This window comes from Lycium ferocissimum, chromosome 10 (genome assembly GCF_029784015.1).
Source record: "Lycium ferocissimum isolate CSIRO_LF1 chromosome 10, AGI_CSIRO_Lferr_CH_V1, whole genome shotgun sequence".
Classification (NCBI taxonomy): Eukaryota; Viridiplantae; Streptophyta; class Magnoliopsida; order Solanales; family Solanaceae; genus Lycium; species Lycium ferocissimum.
In genome coordinates, this window is record NC_081351.1 from 61,988,879 (window position 1) to 62,008,652 (window position 19,774).

General features: G+C 35.3%; 2 protein-coding genes across 7 annotated transcripts; one reads left to right on the forward strand and one right to left on the reverse strand.

Annotated features, from left to right (window-relative positions):
* Positions 1-8,673: 8,673 nt before the first annotated feature.
* Positions 8,674-12,107, forward strand: LOC132034466 (pentatricopeptide repeat-containing protein At3g48810). Of its 5 annotated transcripts, none has more exons than XM_059424832.1 (3): positions 8,677-11,109; positions 11,238-11,305; positions 11,665-12,107. In XM_059424832.1, exon 1 carries the CDS (start codon positions 8,954-8,956, stop codon positions 10,937-10,939), a length of 1,986 nt encoding a protein of 661 aa, XP_059280815.1. In that variant the 5' UTR covers positions 8,677-8,953; the 3' UTR covers positions 10,940-11,109; positions 11,238-11,305; positions 11,665-12,107. The 5 variants fall into 5 exon arrangements, with proteins under 5 accessions (XP_059280813.1, XP_059280815.1, XP_059280814.1 ...); XM_059424831.1 differs by having other exon boundaries at positions 11,247-11,305; XM_059424830.1 differs by lacking the exon at positions 11,238-11,305 and having other exon boundaries at positions 8,674-11,109.
* Positions 12,108-16,312: 4,205 nt separating this feature from the next.
* LOC132034467 (protein REGULATOR OF FATTY ACID COMPOSITION 3, chloroplastic) lies at positions 16,313-19,281 on the reverse strand. 2 transcript variants are annotated; one of them, XM_059424833.1, is made up of 5 exons: positions 18,891-19,281; positions 17,965-18,034; positions 17,828-17,884; positions 17,207-17,284; positions 16,313-16,839 (listed from the first exon to the last, which is right to left on the reverse strand). In XM_059424833.1, the coding sequence occupies exons 1-5, from the start codon at positions 19,164-19,166 to the stop codon at positions 16,397-16,399; spliced, it is 924 nt and encodes a 307-aa protein (XP_059280816.1). In that variant the 5' UTR covers positions 19,167-19,281; the 3' UTR covers positions 16,313-16,396. The 2 variants fall into 2 exon arrangements, with proteins under 2 accessions (XP_059280816.1, XP_059280817.1); XM_059424834.1 differs by having other exon boundaries at positions 17,980-18,034; positions 18,891-19,276.
* Positions 19,282-19,774: the final 493 nt, after the last annotated feature.

The following is a 19,774-nucleotide window of genomic DNA, read 5'->3' on the forward strand; positions in this document are numbered from 1 at the left end:
TTGAGATGGGTTATGATCCTAAAAATATGATGCGAAGTAAGATCCGTGCCATCCCAAAGGGCATACATGTACCTATACGACATCGTCCGATTTCCTTCCAAAAAATGATATGTCATTTGTATTGTTCCGTTTGCTCGAAACGATCATTTTGAATCTTTTGTAAGCCACATGATATATTTGTTACGTACGAATAGTCTCCAAAAACTACGATTTGACATAATCCGTCATGGCATCCGAAAGGTACGTATTATGACTATTTGTGTGATTGGTGCATTCCGAGGACTTATATGCATATGTTTTTGCACCTTTACTGCGGTCGTGCAAGCTATGATATGTCTTTTCAACGAGCCGGAGACCGGGACATGTTCTCGTGCGCACTTCTGCCGTATTCACGAGTCCCTGAACTTGCGGGGCCGGGACACGTTATTTGTATGATTATGATATGATGATGATACGGGGATGGCGGCCGGGACGGCACATGATTATTATTCGAGACCGCCGCGATGAGGGCGGGACACGTTATGTATACATGATATATGATTTATGATATGATTCCATATTACGAGTCCGCAATAAGGGCGGGACACGTCGTCCACATATGATACATGATTATTATGCATGACTTTACTTACCGAGTCCCTTATCAAGGCGGGACACGATACATGTTCGCATGATATTATATGATACGATATGCGTTATGTCTTCGAGGTCTCGGACACGGTGTTACTTTTTGAGAGATTCTAATTACGGCTCCGTCGTTATGTACACTCTGTCTTTGATCATGGTTATACTTGTTGACCAGCTTTACATACTCGGTACATCTGCGGCCCCCTTGCGAGAGGGGGTGCTTCGAGAGATTTGAACGGACCACGCGTGATAAGAGTTTAGGATATCGATGTTTGCAAGAGAGCTCCTTTTGATCCGGATAACCCGACACACTTTTGGTATATATTTTTTGTTGTATGTATGTTACGTATATATGACTACTTGGAAAACGGCGGGGACATTGGTCTGGGATGATGATTTTTTGTATGTTACGAGGATGAGGACATGATTGTGGGTTGTGAGTTGTATTAGTTGGTACGTATGTTCGGGTTTGCGACTACGAGCATCTTCCAAGCCTCGGCTAGTGTACGGTCTAAGTATGTTTATGTATGTATATATATTTTCATGCTTGTACCCGATATTTGTATGAATTTATGTATGATCCACACGAGATTAGCTATTTGATATGCCGGATACGACGGCGGTGGGTACGTATGGGTGTAAAGTAGGACACCATCAGCCGGCCCCTCCAGGGTACAGGTCGTGACAATTTTGATGCATTGTCCGGGACAATGCATCCTCTTTTTACTAGGGGTGGGGTAACCTGATGTATCTTGTAGTGTATATATGTGTTAAATCTTGCTTAGAGTAATTGTGACTTTAGTGGGTGTTACATTTTGAACTTATGGTATGAATTTTGAAAACAAATTGAAATGAAAAGGTTATTTTTGAACTTGGAAATGAATTGATTTGAAATTGCCACCCTTCCGAGATTTTATTGTTTATCATAGGATGTAATGAATTGACATGTATGGTCCTTTTTGTGACATCATAGATATTAGAGTGTGTATGGGTTGAGTGTTCAAATCCTTATGCCATTGTGCGTGTGAGAACTTCTTGTGTTCATCGTTGGCATATGTGGATCTAGAACTTGCCTGGTAAGTCGTGCTATATTGCTTAGGATAGTTGGTTGTGAAGTGATCATAGGCTTTCCTTGTAATAGTCACTTTAGCCTTAAAAATCCCAAAACCCATTCCATATGAATATCATTAGCTCCCTCTTTTGAGCCTTTGACCCATTTTTTCTTGATTAGCCGTAACAAACCTTTTCCCCTCTTCATGAATCAATTCCATCTTTGCACTCGTTCCCTCCTTGACGCTACGAGAGAAAAGAGGCAAATCGCCTAAGTTGGGGGTGGCATATGTGTGAAGTAGAGGCTAAGAGCCTAAATCTAGGGGTGTAGGAGTTACATAGTCGAGAACTAGATGTGATATGAACTAGATGTGATATAAAAATAAAAAAATCAAAAATCAAAAAAACCCCTAATAATTGTCTCATAGAGAGATTGTAAATTCTAGTAGGAATCAAATCACATCATAGTCATAAGTTGAGGAATTAATGATGAATAGAATGGGTGTGCAAAAAGTGAAAATGTGTAATGTCGAGGAGGATGAGTCATTGATTCCCAAATAAGTATCCTACCCGTCCCCGAGCCTGCATTACAACCTAAGAACAAGTCCTATAGTGATCACAATTGAACCATCCGAAAGTGTGAAGCATTGAAATTAAGGGCAAGCATATGGTATCTGCACTTGTATATCATGAACTTCTTTGTGAGCGTGAGTGCTTTCTATTCTCATTTATCCTTGTCCCGATTCTTATCATAAAATGGTGTGTGGGACATTCTCTGATTTAAGTGAGGGCATAATGGTGAATACTCGCACGCATAAATACTTCTGATAATGTGATGTCATTGATTGAAGCGTCATAGTCAATTCTAATAAGTTATGATGAAAGAACTTTGTTTTGAAATGAGGAAAGAGGGAGTTAATGTGAAAACGCACATGCCGGTAGTGATGAACAAACACCATTGCAGTTACTTTTACTCTATTTTTAGTTTAGTTGTACTTTTTACTTTGTAATTGTTGTGTCTGACTTGCTTGAGGACAAACAAAGATCCTAAGTTGGGGGTGTTGATGTGCCGCGGATTTGTGGCACATTCGACGCCTTTTTACTATGGATTTTAGGTGTTCTCAAGTAAGTCTGGTTCATTTTAATGTGTTTTTGTTGTGTTTTAGGAAGGTGATGGCCCTAAAGCAAAAACAAAGAAAAAAGGAAATAATTGCCCAGGCATGAAGATTCGACGGTCCGTCGATTGATCGACGGACCGTCCTTTGAGGCGTCGATAAGTTAAAATTTCCGGTGATGGCCTAAGTTGAAGAGGACAAAGGACGGAGCCATCGATGAAGCGTCGACTGGATCGACGTTTCGTCGTTTGTCTCGTCAAACAGACTTGTCCGCCAGAAGAGAGAAAGACGGAAGAATCGACGGAGCGTCGAACTGATCGATGGCACCGTCAACTGGACCATCAAACTGAAGAACTAAAAGACGAAGGAATCGACGGCCCATCGAACTGATCGATGGTCCATCGGTCTCGCCACCGAAGCCGGTTGCCAATTCTTGATGTGCGTTTTTTGAAGCCTATTTAAAGAATATTTTAGGTTTTTGTACACATCTGATTGTTCTCCAACATTTAACATTTTTCCATTGGTGGTTGAGCATTGAATACACCACTTTTGGAGCTTAGTGAAGATAAAAAGATTTCATTCCCACCATCTTTATTACACTTTGTAAGCTTTGTGTCTTCATTATTGCTTACTACTTTTGTGACCAATATGTGTGAGTAGTTTCTTTAATCAAAGTTGTGGACCCAAATGATGGGCGTTATGTAATGGGTGTCTAACATTGTATATATCTATATATAATGAGTTGTGCTGTGTTTTATTATTTCTCATATTCATTGTTAGTTAGTGGTTGCAAGCATTTACTTATGCACAAACCCTAGTTTTATATGGAAAGATGAAGTAGGGTTTGAGTTGAAATAATATAACAAGGACTCGGGGCGCTAACCCTTGTTTAATGAACTCACTTAGGGATAAGATGAGTTCTACTTGGCATATTTAATCGGTTGTACTTGCAACTTTTCTATATTTGGGAAAATCATGAAAAGAAATACTTTCTAACTATTGGAAAATATTAGGAAGTGCATTAGAGGTCATGTGCATACATAACCACCACTCATTAGAAATATATCATATTGATACCCATAGCATAACATCTAATCACAGCGGGAATACAACTTTGGTTCTTCTAACCCAAACAATTTTCAAATACTTCAAAATAGCGAATACAAACCAAAACCCTTTTTCTACCCTAGTCGGAATAGAACTAAAGACTTTAGAGATTAGTAACATATATAATTAGTACTTATTTCACCTTTGTATTCCCTGTGGGATTCGACCCCAACCTAGTTGGGTTACTATATTTGACACCGACCGCCTTACGCCATAATTTAGGTGTAATTTGAGCGTATCAACAAATAGCAGCTAGACATAATTTTAAACTGAGTTAACACACAAGCAGGGTCTAGTTCCACATAATAAAGACTCAGCCATCAACAACTAACCAAAACCAACTTAGAGGGACTAAAATAGGAAGCTAATACTCATAAACATAACTAAACAGGATTTAAACATGAGCAAACATAACTAAACAGGATTCAAATGGGCTTAGAAACTAGCAACTAAAAAACATGCTAGGCAAGAATAATAATAAACACATGTAAACAATAACTAAGCTAACAATTAACACTACTATACTAAACAATCTAGCACATATAAGCAGAAAATAGCTAATAAATGCTAAAAGAAATAAACGGGACGGAGATTACCTCTAGTATGCACAGCCTAATGTCGAGAGTTCAACTTGGAAGATCCTTTTGCTTCCTCCTCAAGCTCGTCCACAAAAATCCACACAAAGAAGACAAAGAATATTTTAAAAGCTTTAAAGCAAGATGCCCAAAACTTAGGTATTTCGAGTTTTTTTGTGAATATTCTATGATATTCAATTGGCCGATACTTCTAAAATGCGAATTGGGGGTTTATAGAACCCCAAAAATTGAGAAACTCTAAATTCAATCGATGTGGGACTAAAATCAAATCTGTGAGTAGTCCTCACCTTCTCAACATTCAAGGGACAAGATTAACGCAATAAAAAGCATGAAGGGTCAGATTTAGGCAAAATCCCAACGGATCCATTTGGTTCTGGACCAACCAATGAAATTCAGAATTCAACTTCACCTTGAGACAAATCCTATTAAGGGATTTGTACTCGTTGACCCCAAATTATCAGAAAATGTAAAAAGTGAGGAGAGATGTACCGTGTTTGGGTAGTGTTTGGTGAGAGAAGGGCGAAACATTAAATGTGTTGCTCGACCTGGTCACACCAGACCTGGTAAAGACGTGGTACACCTGTAAACATGCCGAAAATGGCAAAAATGACGTAAGAGAGAGGCCATCGCCTCATGGCGGCGGTCGGGTTTACTAGAAAACCCTGCTGCTTCAAGCAAATGATCCAAAAGGGTGTGTTTGGGTGAAAGCTTGGCTTATATATTTTAAGCCAACTGGGCCGGGTTTGGCCCTATTTAGGGTTGGACTCGGCCAACTGAAAAAGAAATAAATGGGGGGAGGCCCAATCTATACATATGTATACACGAGATACATATGTGTATATGTATACACATGCGTATATCTGTGTATACATGTTTATGCAAGAGGAGGTCAAATGCGCAATTTTAACAAATAGCCATATTTCAAAGCTGTCATTTAATTGACATTTTCAAATATAGCCACATTGAATCTAACTAATCAATTAAACCCCAATTTTGCGGACTATGACCTAATTGACTTAAATCATGGAAATTGATCTTCAAATTAAGGTCATACTTAAACTAGAAATTGATTATTTTAATTGTAGCCACTTCTAGCCATACAACAAATAATTTATGGATTTAGCCGCAATTAAACACTTAATTAATTATGGTAAATATTAATTTAGGCATTGAGGGGTAAAATGATTAATTCATTCAATTAGTCAAATTTCTTGGATTAAACGGAGTAAAATACTCGCTAATTGATTTCTGATCATTTAAACAATTAAATAAGCAATTATTTTAATTTTTTTCCTTGATTAAATTAAGCAAATATATCCTATTTGTCGCAAATACGTAAATTAATTTCCACATGATTTATAATATTATAGAAATTATTTTATCAAATAAAATATAGTAAGATATTATCTAAATAATTTTACAAAATCATTTTGACTTCTAAAAAATACATATTTCACTCCGTTTAATATCCAAGGACTCTGAGTAATTAAAATAAATTATGGGAGGTCAAAAATTAGGTGTCAACAAGCCCCACTATAGACCACTCCACATGTCTAAGTAAATGGCATCGTTAGTACTATTAAGTATGACAATAGGCCAGTTGCTTAAGCATATAGCTAAAGCAGAAATGCGGTCTGACCCTAAGCTCCTCAAGTTAGTTGCTTATATATTATTAGTTCAGTGAAGCCCGTGCTGAGCCCGGACCCAAGATCAAGATAATAATGCACTTCATAATGTTTTTAATTAAAAAAAAAATTGTGTAAGTTTCTTAGGCACAACTCTTTTAAAATGATCGCTTCTCAATCATGTATTATTCATTAGCTAAATTTTTTGATCACATAATTAGATAATTTACTCAAAGAATTGTTATAAGAAAGCAAGTTTGCTAGGGATAAACATATATCGTAGAGATAGAAATAACTTGATGTTTAGTAACATAATTTAAAGTATGTAGAATGATTTCAAATTGACTATAGTTATAAATTGAAAAGGACATTTTTATATTTTATGAATTTGTGAGCATATAATTTCTAGTTGGATGTAGGAATAGAATGTTTTGCTATTCATTGATTAACTACTATTTCATGTGATGATGGTTTATGCTAAAACAAATCTGGTGATTAAAGTCTAGGTTTAGATGAAATTCAAAATAAATTGAATTCTTTGAAACAAAGTTTAAGAATTGATTTAGTTTGTCATTAACTCATTGATGCTTTATTCTTTATGCAAGAAAACTTCCTTACTCAACCAATTGAGGATTACATGATTTCTAACAAATTAAATTGTTTGCAAAAAAAAAAAAAAAGATGCGATTATCAATATTTAACAATTATGGCATTGAGGAGTTGATCACTTGATAAGCATCTTTTCTCTTTTCTATCTCACTTAATTAAGCAAATTGAATAAAATTTAAAGGTTCTTTTTCTTTTATTTTCCAAGATTTTAATCTATTAATTGTTAAAAAGTTTTAAAATTTATTTCTATTGTATAGTTGTGTTAAATCATTAAATCTAACTTTATATTTTGAGAATAAGCTTTTTTTTTCACTAAAAATAAGATCAAGAGAAATTTAATGGTAATTTAAGAATTAATAAAGAAAATTTAATCGATAGAGTACTCTTCCGGTACCAAATGAGTTCTTCAAAGTTATTATCATCACCATTTTAGATTATCTTTGTGCGTAGTTATTTTTATTAGATGACATCATCACTATTAACAAAAAATTTAGCATTTTTAAAGGGCTCAAAATTGATTATATTGACCAAATTGATTGTATCAACCTGAGTAAAAATGAAATAAAGTAGGGGCAAAAATAAGACATAGAAAAAAGATATGCTATCAAAAAGGGTTCCAAAGTATTTTGATTTATTGGAATATAATATTATGATACATGAAGTAATAAAGAGCAAACCAATTTGATTGGACCAACCAAATAGTTACAATGTAACTAAGTACTACAAAACTCATTACATTGCCCCTTATATATATAGTAGTAACTAGTAATACAATATTAACATAAGTGCAAAATTTAAGTTGGAGCAAAAATTCCAAGTACCTACGGCTACAAGTCTACAACATATCAAAAAAATTATACGAGCTTGGGATCAGGTACTGATTGCTGCATAAGTATTATACAGACAACTGTGTCCAGTGAATCCCTCCTGTGACACCCTGGATTTCATAAACACTAAACATTCAACTCTTTTCATATGAGAATGAATCAGCTTTTCAATAGTACAATTTCAGCAAATCAGGTATCATCTGCATGGGAGTAAAGGATACCTATCAGCATTTTTTTAATTCTTATCTAGACTAGAAGGGAAAACAAACCAAAATTTTATATTAGTAGTTAGTACCTGTAGAATATAAAAATTGACAGAAGAAAACACTACTTATGCTACTGCTTTTAAATAGAAATAGTAAGAGTTAGTGAAAATGAAACAATAAAAATAGAGACTTACAATTGGTGAGTACAAAAGAACAAAAATAAACAAAAACATGGAGAAAGCAAAGAAACTTGCTTTAGATAACAAGAAAGGAAAATATGTATATACAGAAAAAGAGTGACAAGAATCTAACAGAAGATGGATTTATCGATGAAAGAAGCTGCAAGCATCAAAGAAACAGAGCATTACAAACACACGAGGGATGTGCTGGGGCTTTAAAAGAGAAGACCATCTTGACCTTTATTACTGCAAGAACTAATTTTATGCGCAACATAAGGACAAGTTTTTAAAAGATAAGATCAATGTCTAGTTTATGTATGACTTGTTAGTGTATATCTTATTATGATATGAGTAAAAGTTGAGAGAATAATGAATATAAATGAATGTAATTGAGAGTAAAGGACTACACGTGGCTTTCAAATATACTCAAACTTCTTGTCGTGTGGAGATAAGACTAACCTTCAATTTGTACTGTCAGTGTTCTCTAAATATTAAAATTAAAAAAAGTCAATATCATTAACAACCTGGACACGCGGGCTTTTAACACAGGTCCTCACCCCTCTGTGAGGACGACAAAAGTTCTTCGATTGTCACTTATTAATAGTAGTAAAGTAGTAATTAATTCAAAATGACTAAACTTACAAACAAACAAACAAAAAAAAAAATTATAAACTTAGACTATACCTTAAATAGGATTCCAAAATGGGCTATTTGTACACTTGGCCCAACTCCTATTTGGCCATAACATATTCGGGTCGTAAAACAACCTTAACGGCCCCGGCATTACCCTACCTGCCGGAAAACTATCAGCACAGAGTGCAAAATCAGTAATTTTATTTCTATTTATTTATCCACTGTTTCTTTCTTCAATAAATTATTCTTCTAATTTGTATTCCCCCAATTGCTTCCTTTATTATTAGTTTTCTTTTTGAATACCCAAATTGCTACCTACTTCCCATTTTGAGTTCTTCTTGATTGTAACTTGATAAAAATTGTGTCTTTAATTGTGCTAATGTACTTGAAAGGAGGATGTTCTTTGCTGTTAAAAGTCCACAAAAAGTCTGTTCCTTTAATCCTTAATGTAAACCCAAGTTTCAATCTTGATCAACTTAATAGTAAAAACCCCATTGAGCTTAAGGAATATGATGTGTTGAATAGACTGAAATATGAAGAAAATGTTTCAACTGCTTTAGAGTATTTCAAATGGGTTGCAAATTCAACATCTTTCAAGCACACCCTTTTCACATATAAAATAATGATGGAAAAACTCGGGCAAGAAAAGGAGATGGATAGTGTTCAATACCTCTTACAACAGATGAAATTAGAGGGTATTAGTTGTTCTGAAGATATATTTATTAGCGTGATCGATTCGTATAGGAGAGGTAAGGCGTCAGAGCAAGCGTTGAAGACGTTTTATAGGATACAGGATTTTGGGTGCAAGCCTACGGCTAGGATATATAATCATTTATTGGATGCATTGCTTAGTGAGAATAGGTTTCATATGATTAATCCTATTTATAGTAACATGAAGAAAGATGGTGTTGTTCCAAATGTGTATACGTATAACATTCTTTTGAAAGCGTTGTGCAAGAACAATAGAGTTGATGGAGCTAAGAAGTTACTTGTGGAAATGTCGAACAAGGGGTGTTGTCCTGATGAAGTGAGCTATACAACAATTGTTTCTTCTTTGTGTAAGTTTGGTAAAGTAAAAGAAGCAAGAGAAGTAGCCATGAGATTTACGCCTACTGTTCCTATTTATAATGCTCTGATAAATGGGCTTTGTAAGGTAGATAACATTAAGGAGGCAGTTGATTTGTTGGATGAGATGGCTTATAAGGGAGTTGATCCTAATGTCATTACGTACACTACGATTTTAAATGCATTTGCTGACCAAGGAAATATTGGTCTTTCTTTTGCTATGCTGAGCAAGATGTTTGTTAGAGGCTGTTCTCCAAATATTCATTCGTTTACTTGTTTGATTAAGGGAATTTCATTGATGGGACGATGGTGTGAAGCTCTTGACATGTGGGATGGTATGATCAAAGAGGGAATTTTGCCCAATGTTATAGCATATAATGCACTTCTCCATGGTCTGTGTTTGGCTGGTAATATGAATATGGCTCTGTCTGTTTGTAGTGCAATGGAAAGAAGTGGCTGCCATCCAAATTCAACAACCTACAGCATCCTCATTGATGGCTTTGCTAAATCTGGAGATGTGATTAAAGCATGTGAGATATGGAATAGAATGATAAATCTTGGTTGCCGTCCAAATGTTGTGGTATATACATGTATGGTTGATGTACTCTGCAGAAATTTCATGTTTGAACAAGCTTACAATCTTCTACATAACATGGTAGTAGAAGATTGCCCACCAAATACCATTACTTTTAACACATTTATCAAAGGTTTGTGTTCTAGTGGTAGAGTTGAATGGGCAGTGATTCTATATAATCAAATGGAGAGATTTGGTTGCTCTGGTAATACTAACACATATAATGAGTTGTTGGATGGTTTATTCAAATGTAACAACCTTACGGTAGCACTTGAGCTTGTTAGGGAGATGGAGGAAAAAGATATTGAATTTAATTTAGTTACATACAACACTATAGCATCTGGTTTCTGCCATATGGGGATGCTTGAGGAAGCTGTAAAACTTGTGGCAAAAATGCTGGTTAGGGGAATCAAACCTGATATTCTCACCTTCAACATACTTATGAATGTGTACTGTAAGGGTGGTAAGGTTGAATCTGCAAAACAACTTCTGAATGCTATGACTGAAGTCGGCTTGCGTCCAGGTTTCATATCCTATACCTGTCTGATAGGTGGACTGTGCAGTTGGATTGGTTTGGAAGCCGCAATCTGTTGCCTTCAGAGGATGATAAATGATGGAATTCCACCCAAGATATCGACGTGGAATGTTCTAGTCCGTCATTTGTTTACCAAGATTGACTATGGAAGTACACTAGAATATACAGAAAGTATATTGGCAGCAGACTGAAGGTGTAAACATGCTTGCTTCAACAGATTGGAGTGATGAATACACATAAAACCTTTACTGTGGAGGTAAAAACAGTGGTTGCAGCGAAAGCAATTTTACAAAGGAGGGTCCGTCTCCAGAATCTACATCCACGAAGTGGGCATTAACAGCTTGTTTTGGATATATGGCTGGTAAGAATCCCTCAAAAATATTTGTTTAACATCCTCTGATCATATTAATTTTATCTTTATTTACTAGTGGTATTCTCACCTTGTTGATCCCCAGCTTAGCAGCTAGTGTGACTTTTTGTATTAATTAGATTTTGCAGGTGAATCTCAATTTCATTTGCTGTTGATTTGAGGAATTTGGAGACTAAAGTTCTTGCAGGTTTTCAATTGCTAATAGTTTCTAGGATATTATAAGCTTAAGGTTGTGAATACAACCAAAAGGCAGTATAGCTCCTTTAAACTAGTGTCTACTCTGAATTAGATAGCTCTGGTGGCAGCAGTAACGAGTTATAATGTCATGCTTATGCTGTGAGCATACCTTTTAGTAATTGATCCCTCTGGTTCCTAACCCCTGACTGAAAAGCTTGTGTTTCAGTCTCTTATCAAATTGAACTACAGCCATTTGGTGATCCCTGCTGTTTTTATTCTAAAGATTTTTAGATGGAGCCTGATATATCCTGCATTCCTGCTATTGCATTCTATTATTTTGACACTTACTGTAAAATTGTTTATATCCAGTCTGTAGAGTTCGGAAGAAGTTTCATTAGGAACCCCTACCAAGGGTGTCTCGTTGGGGTGTCCCAAGGAGTGCAGGGCAGAACTGGGAACCAGACACATGAAAATGGCAGACATAATTTTTGTAATACACCACTGGTCTTTTTGGCATGGAACTTGCAAGAGGCCTTATGCATAGAGTGAGAAAGGGTGATTTGCTGTAAACGATCATTTAAGCTGGGTTTTGCTAGGAGAACAAAACAAGTCAATGATAAAAAAATTCAGATATAACTTCATCATTGGCATTGGCTTATTTAAAAACACTAGTATTCTTTTGGCCCCTTTTCCTGTTCTATCCCGGGATATGTACCTGGCAACTCAGTTCCTTATTGAGGAAAGAGAACGGGTGTATACGATTTTCTTTAACATTAGTTTTGTTACAGTCTTTCTGCCTGGTTTGTGCTTCATCATTAAGCATCGTTTTTTTTTTTTTCTGGCATTGTCCTATTACTGACCAGCTATAGCTATGGCAGCTATTTTCAACTCTTCTGGTATCAAATGGTCTATGCCTAGGAATACACAGGATCTTTTGCATTGTTAGTAGTTAGTACAAGGGCAATTTGCACAATTGCCCTTATTCGGGGTGGTCTTTAATTTTTGGCCCTCAAATTGCTTGTCTTTAATTTTTGTCCTTCGCCTAAAAACCCTGGATTCCTGGTTCGAACCCCGCTCAGTCAAAAATTAAAAGGAAGGCTAACTCTGCCTTAGTTTGCCTTAAGGTAGCAACTCTACCCTTAAGGCAGAGTTTGCCTCCAGGCATTTGCAGAGTGGCAAACTAGTGGCAAACTCTGCCTTGTGAATTTTTTAAAATTTTTAACTGAGCTGGGGTTCGAACCCAGAACCTCAGGTTATTTTTTGTCACTTTTTTAAGCGAAGGGCAAAAATTAAAGACAACAATTTGAGGGACAAAAATTAAAGACCAGTGCCTCTGAAGGGAAATCCGCGCAAAAAAATGTTAGGTACAAAGCAAAAAATACCAGGGCTACACGATTTCAGCCTGTATCTAGTGGGTGATTAAATGTTTTGAAGAGAAGCGAAAATCAGTCCAGAGGATTAAATTAGATTGTATCTCATTACTTCATTTTTGGTGTAAGAAGGAATATGCGAATGAGGAAGCAATTATACTAGATTTCTCTGATTCCGTCAAAGATTAGAAGTGGGCTATATTTTGCAGTCCAGAACCTAAATGACCCAAATAAAGTGGAAATGAACCAAAATATCCCAAGAAAAAAAGTGATATCAAAGTACCGTTAACACAGTAAATTACTGCATTTTTTTTAACTGCTCTCTTTCGTTTAAATTTTCACACTTTTTTCATACTTTAGCCATAGATTAATCATGCTTCGAGACTCCGGAACTTCAATATTTCATATAGAATTCAATTTTTTTTTTGTGCGATTAATAATGTAGGCTTAATAATATATCAAGGAAACGCAAAACTTCGGGTCGTCGTTTTAGTTATTGAAAAGTGCTCGAAGTAAGTTTTTGTTTGAAAATTTGTTAGCATTAGCTTTAAGTTTTTTATTATTAGGGTTTAGATTTCAGCGTGTTATTTTTTAGTTAATGCGAAATTTGAATATGTTGCGATTTTTTTTATAATTAGTTTAGGATGTCACAAGAGTTACTTATAAACTATAACAAAAAGTAAAATAAGATTTATCATTAAGAAATAGATACGCAAAAAAATATACTTACGTAATATTTACTTAAACCATGCACCCAACCAAGGCCTTGAGGCATAATAGCATCCTCCTCATAATATCTTCTCAACGTTCCCGCCTAGATTTGATCCCTAGTGGTTGGGATAAAAAAGAAGTCAAAAGGAGAAGGTTAAACCACCGAGCAAAGTTTGTGAAAGTGACAATATAGACATTTTTTATTATTTATAATGTTCACTAATGCTATCTAACTTATTTTCATAAATTGAATTTCGAATCTTGAAATTGACATTCAAAACATCATTACCACGGGATTACTATCTTGAAATATATTTTTTATCATTAGATTTTACTAAAGTTGAATGAAAATTGTGTACCAGTTTGGGAAAAACAAAAAATGAATGGGATAAAGGACGTTTTTCTAAAAATTGGCCCAGCCAAACTGCAAGGCAGCAGCTTGCGCGGCTAGATCTCGAAAAAATACCCAAAACCAAAAAAAAAAAAGAAACGTAAATCGGACACCCGAGCGCAAAGTTATGACCGTTTAAAGTTTCATCAATTTACAACTATTTTTTCTCCCTATACTCCTTATTTTAGAATTTTATCTTATCAAATTGGACAAAATACATCAAATGACCCCTAAACTATATCCAAAATGTCGTTATCACACTCAAACTATACAAGTGACCTATTACACCCCCGAACATCTTAAAGTGAATTATTTTACCCCTGATACATCTATAACCAGTTGCACACGGGGAGGTGCTGCACACTCGCCCGCCACGTATGCGCCACGTCAGAAAGTGAATTATTTTACCCTTTTTTTTCTTTTCTTATCTTTTCTCGTTTCTTTCTCTTTCTTCCTTCTTCTTCAACTATTAGTTTCCTTCATTTTCAACAGATGTGCTCACCTTAAGTTACTATCCTACCGCCCATTTTCGTCGGAACCACCATATCCACCAAATTTTTATGCTTCTTTTTAAAAAGAAATTCCTACACAAACTAATAATCATCATTTCCAAAAAAAAAAAAAAAAAAAAAAAAAAAAAAAAAAAAAAGAAGCTAAATTTCCTTATGTTCCCGGTGCTGGAACATAACTTCCGGTGAGGCAACAAAAAAAAAAAAAAAAAAAAAAAAGAGGGTAAGGCTTTCATTCTCCCCAGATTTCTCTCTCTCTCTCTCTCTCTCTCTCTCCATATCCACACACAACTTTACTTAATCTTCAATTTTCATTTCTTTCAAATTTGGGGTTTTGATTTGTCCTTTTCAGGCGATAGCTAGAGATATGAAATTTCACACTTTTTTTTAAACTCAATTTCTCGTTTGGCCACTTTGTTGGCTTGATCTCTGAAGTTTCGATTTTGGGTTTTTTCTTGATTTTGTAATTCATTGATTTTCTGGGGAGCGGAGGTTTGCTAAATTATGGTGGGTCCGCGGGTGGTGGTGGGAAATGAAGAAGAAGGGTTTGGGACTGGAGGTTGAGGTGGGAAATGAAGAAGAAGGGCCTGAAAATTTTACATCGACGAGAAAAAACAGAAGAAAATCTCCATTCTCCATGTTTGCTCCTTTTTCTTCTAGCTAGCTCAACTTGTTTGAGAAGAAAAAAAAAAAAAGAAAGAAAAATAAAATGAAAGAATTTGAAGCTAATCTATGGCTGAAAAATGGTGAAAGAACGAGGAGCAGGAGAAAGTGGGAGGGGTGGGGATGAAGAAGTAGAAGGGGCCCACTTGTTATAGAGTGAAATAATTAAGTAAAAATAAAAAAAATGGGCCCACATTTCTATTTTGAAGATTCAGACGCGCCTATTTCCTTTTTATATTTATTTTGTCTACCATGTCACCTTCTAGGGTGGAATTAGTTCCACAATAAATAAATATAGGGAGGTAATAGGTCATTTGATTAGTTGGAGTGTGAACAAGACTTTTCGTGTATAGTTTAGGGTGGATTTGATGTATTTTGTCATTTGTATAACTACTTAAGTTCATGCCACATTGTTTAAATCAAACATTGATAAATCTTGCTGCTCAATGACAAATTTACCATTAAACATCACTAATAATCGAGCATTTTTCAACAACTAAAACGAAGACCCGAAGTTTTGTATATCCTTGATATATTGAGCCTACATTATTAATCGCACAAAAAAAAATCGAGTTCTATATAAAATATTGAAGTTCCAGAGTCTCGAAACATGATTAATCTATGGCCAAAGTACGGAAAAAGTGTGAAAATTTAAACGAAAGAGAATAGTTAAAAAAAAAGAAAAAAAAAAGAAGAGAATAACGCAGTAATTTGGACTTAACTAAGCCGTTACAATTAAGTCCAATAACGCAGTAATTTCTTTGCGTTAAAGGTACTTTGGTATCATTTTTTTTTTCTTAGGGTTTTTTTGGTTCATTTTCATTTATTTTTGTTTTGGGTCATTTAGGTTCCGGACTCTATATTTGGCCTTTTTGCTCATTTATACAGAAACTCCAATACTACTTTTGTGCTGTTTTGGAATGCAGTTATTACCATTTCAAACAAAAAAGAAGTATGATTTTCCCTGCAAACGGAGTTAAATCTCCCATTTTCCAATCTATATTGATTCATTCACAATGGAATGCCCCTGGCATGGCCAGTTACTAAACTGGCGTTAAACCCTTTATGAGGCAAAACATAAGTACCAAAGAAGGAATTCCAAAGGAAAAGGAAAGGAAAAAGATGAAAACAGATGTCCTATCGGATAATAGAACCATATTGAGAACCTACGATGCAATAAGTAGAATATAACTATACTGAGGTCGTGATCGTACAATTTTGGTATGACATGTTTGAACCGTGGATTCACGGAGATTATTTGAGCCACCATATGAACATTGTTTATAGGATTGATCATCAAAGTTTAGTTTATCTGGACAGGCTAATAGAAAGAGCAAGAGAGAAGGGGGTCTCGTACAAACCAAGAACAAACATCACGAAACTATAATCTAATATATAATAAAATTATAAGTAATCAAAATTCCAAGATGGTGAGCAAAAATAAATACAACTAGCTTTCACACACTCACTTTCCTTTTTCCTGTCTTGTGTGTGTTACTTTTTCTACTGTTCCTATCATCTACATCGTCGTCAGCATCCACAAGAATAACACCATCATCATTCATTTCCATTTCTATGTCATCCTCCAAATCGTCTTCATCATAGTCATCATCATCCAAATCCTCTTCATTTTCATCATCTGTACCAGCAACCACTGTGTGGAACTCTGGAGGAGGAGGACAATCCTCTGTTTCTGCCTTGTCCTGCTTCATCACAAGATGTCGAATGACTCTCTCATCTTTGTCAAGCATGCTCTTGAAATCATTAATCCATTTGGCTCCAACCTCAAAATTCATCAAAATGTAATGAGCTCGTGATGCTTTCTGAATCTTGTATGCCAGTCTACGCATACCCCAGTCACTGAATCTCCACAACTTCCCTTTCTTCTCTTTCAAAAATTCTGCATGGTTACAGAAGAAAAAGTTCACAAATTTCAGGGTTATTTTAGCCACCTTGTAGAAAACAGAAATGTAAATCACAGGGAAAGAGTGCTGATGGTTAGGAAAATAAAAGCACCATTATTTAGAGGATTGGGGAACAAGGGAGCAGAACTATGGTTGTTGGATCATCTGGTAATTGGAACCACTTCTGGATACTAGCTTTTGACATCATATCCACCATTCTCAGCTCTTCCCAAAAGGGCATGAGGTGTTATATAGGCTTAACAAAAGGACTTGGTAAGCACCTTATAAACATATTTGACAGCACACAGCGAAAACCAGACCTTTGTAGAACAAATAGATGTTTGATACATGAAAAGGGCTAACCTTGAACTTTTGCATTCACACTCTCAACCTCGTCTGCATGATCCTCATGAATCAGATACACCACTTCATAGTGTCGCACTGTACACAGCAGGGAAGTAAACAAATATGTAAGCTTTTAATTGGAACGAAAATAATAGATCCATAACGATGAATTACTAGCTATGTTTCCTGCACTCTTTCAATTCCATTCACTGAGTTAATCATCCCGTATAAGCAATATTAGCAAGAATTTATGAGACAGGGCACGCTATTTGAATCAGAAACAATCTTATATTTAGTATCCAACCACAAAGAGAAATAGGTGACAGATTGCCAAAGCTCATTTCTGTAGATAGTTGAAAGAAACAAATGATTAAAAATGTGAGGCCAATAACAGATTCTAGTCTTTAAAACTAGAAGGTTCTCCATATCATACTTACCTCTAACCCAAACCTAATGCAAGTGTAACTATAACAACTAAACATTATTACAACTATTTGGTATCTCCTATATGGATCCTTTGCTTCCACCATCCTTTAGAGTAAAATAAAAAATGCACAAAGCAAAGAAGACAACATATCCAGCTACTACCTATAAGTTCAAGCGCTTTTCTATGAAGCTCATAGAATGATTCATACTTACTCTGGTCCACATTCAGATCACTTTCCAACTGCAGATTTAGAGCCTCAAACAGTTCCTCTGCAAATTAGACTCAAAGTTTAGTGACCTCAACCTCTAAAGAAATCAAAAGTATCCACGAGCAACATGTTATTCGTAACCAAATAATGGCTTACCCTCTTCAGCATCTGCAAACTCGGGTAGAAGTCTACCATCTTCTTGGACCTTCCTCTGCAAAATTGTAAAAACTCATTTTCAAAGTGAAAGACTTCAATCAAATCAAATCAGAACTCATATACATAAGCAAAAGAAAATTGGACTTACGACATGCCCTTAACCACAAACTAGTCTACCGGTGTAACTGTAAACCCACTAAATTTATCGTAAGTAATTGTTTTCTTTCTTTTAATTAATTTATTTATTTATTTCCTAGGGGAAGGGAAATGAGAGGGAATTACAAGCTGGGGAATCGAACCTTCACCTACAAGGTTCAAGTCAGGTAGTCAACCAATTGAGCTACGAAGACCCCCATAATTGTTTTCTTTTTTGTTTTATCGTCACACTTTTTTAGGAAATACTATGTTTGAAAGGGTTTTAAATTCTCTTTCCTCTGTTAAAATTAAAAAAAGGTGCAATCTTCAAAGGGTTCAAATTACATATAAGCAAGAGAAATTTGGAAATGTGCCATGCCATTACCACAAATTAGTCCCCTGCGGTAACCCCAACAAATATTCACTCCTTTCTTCTTCTTCTTTTTTCAATTTTTTCCCAAGCACAAAATTTAGTACTTTGAAAATGGGCTTCGAATGAAGAGGCTGAATGATTGTTCAGATTCCGGATAAACAAACCCAAAATTACATATAGGTGTAAATGAAAACTACTATACACATATCAATTTTTCTCAAGAATGCTTCTTTTTTTTTTCTTGGAAGAAATTTGAGTATGGAAGTAACCTGTCTAATTGTTTAGAATTCGTGATAAACAAAAATAAGATTACATATGGTTGTAAACGATATACAAATTTAGCTCAAGAATGCTTTTTTATCTTGGGGGAAAGGGAGAGGTTATTTTGAGTATGGAAATTAACCTCTCTAAGGAGCAGAGCTTCGGGGAAAGGACCAGTAGCTTCATCGGGTTTAGGAACAAAGCTGTGGGAATCTGATTTCTTCTTATTCTTCTTATCTTTGTTTGATGCTGATGTAACAACAGAGGTTCTAAGTTTGAGTGAAGAGGAGGGGTAGTTCTTATTGTGGGGAAAATATAGGAAAAAAGAAGAATGACCATTTGCAGAAAATGAAGGAGAGGAAGAGGAGCTGAGCAACTTTGTGATGTCAGGTGAAGAGGTAACAATAAGGGACTCCATTTTTTGTGACAAGAAAGCACAGAGGATAGGATTTTCAATTTTGAGGACTGGTTCAAGGGTTTGACATGGGGGTTACTGAAAAATAAAACATAATGTAAAATCTTATATGCCAGAGTTTATGTTATCAGACTACTGTACTAGTAGGATTTTATTTGACAATTCTGAATTCAGCTTCTTCTTTTTTTCTTTTTTTTTCTAATTGTTTTTCTTTTTCTTTTTTTTTAAAAAAAACGTTTTCATTAATTTTTCTTCTTGGAGGAGAGTACGATCATGAATAATGAAAACGTAATGGAAAAGGAAAGGAGAAATTCGAAGAGATTTACACCTAAATGGTGCAAGATGAAGCTCCCATATCATCATGCAACTTAATCCCAACTGAATTGTGGATTAGGACGAACTTATGGTTAAGAGTCGATTTGAATAGCCTTATAACTTATGACTTATAATTCAAAAGTCAGAAGGTAGAAATCAAAGAGCTTAAAAGTTATGTTGGCTTAAAACCACTTAAAATAATTAGGCAATCCAAACAGGCTCCTAACTTATGGCTTTGACTTATTTTTGTTATTTTGTTTAAAAAATAAATTTTTAAAAATATTTTTTTTCTCTTA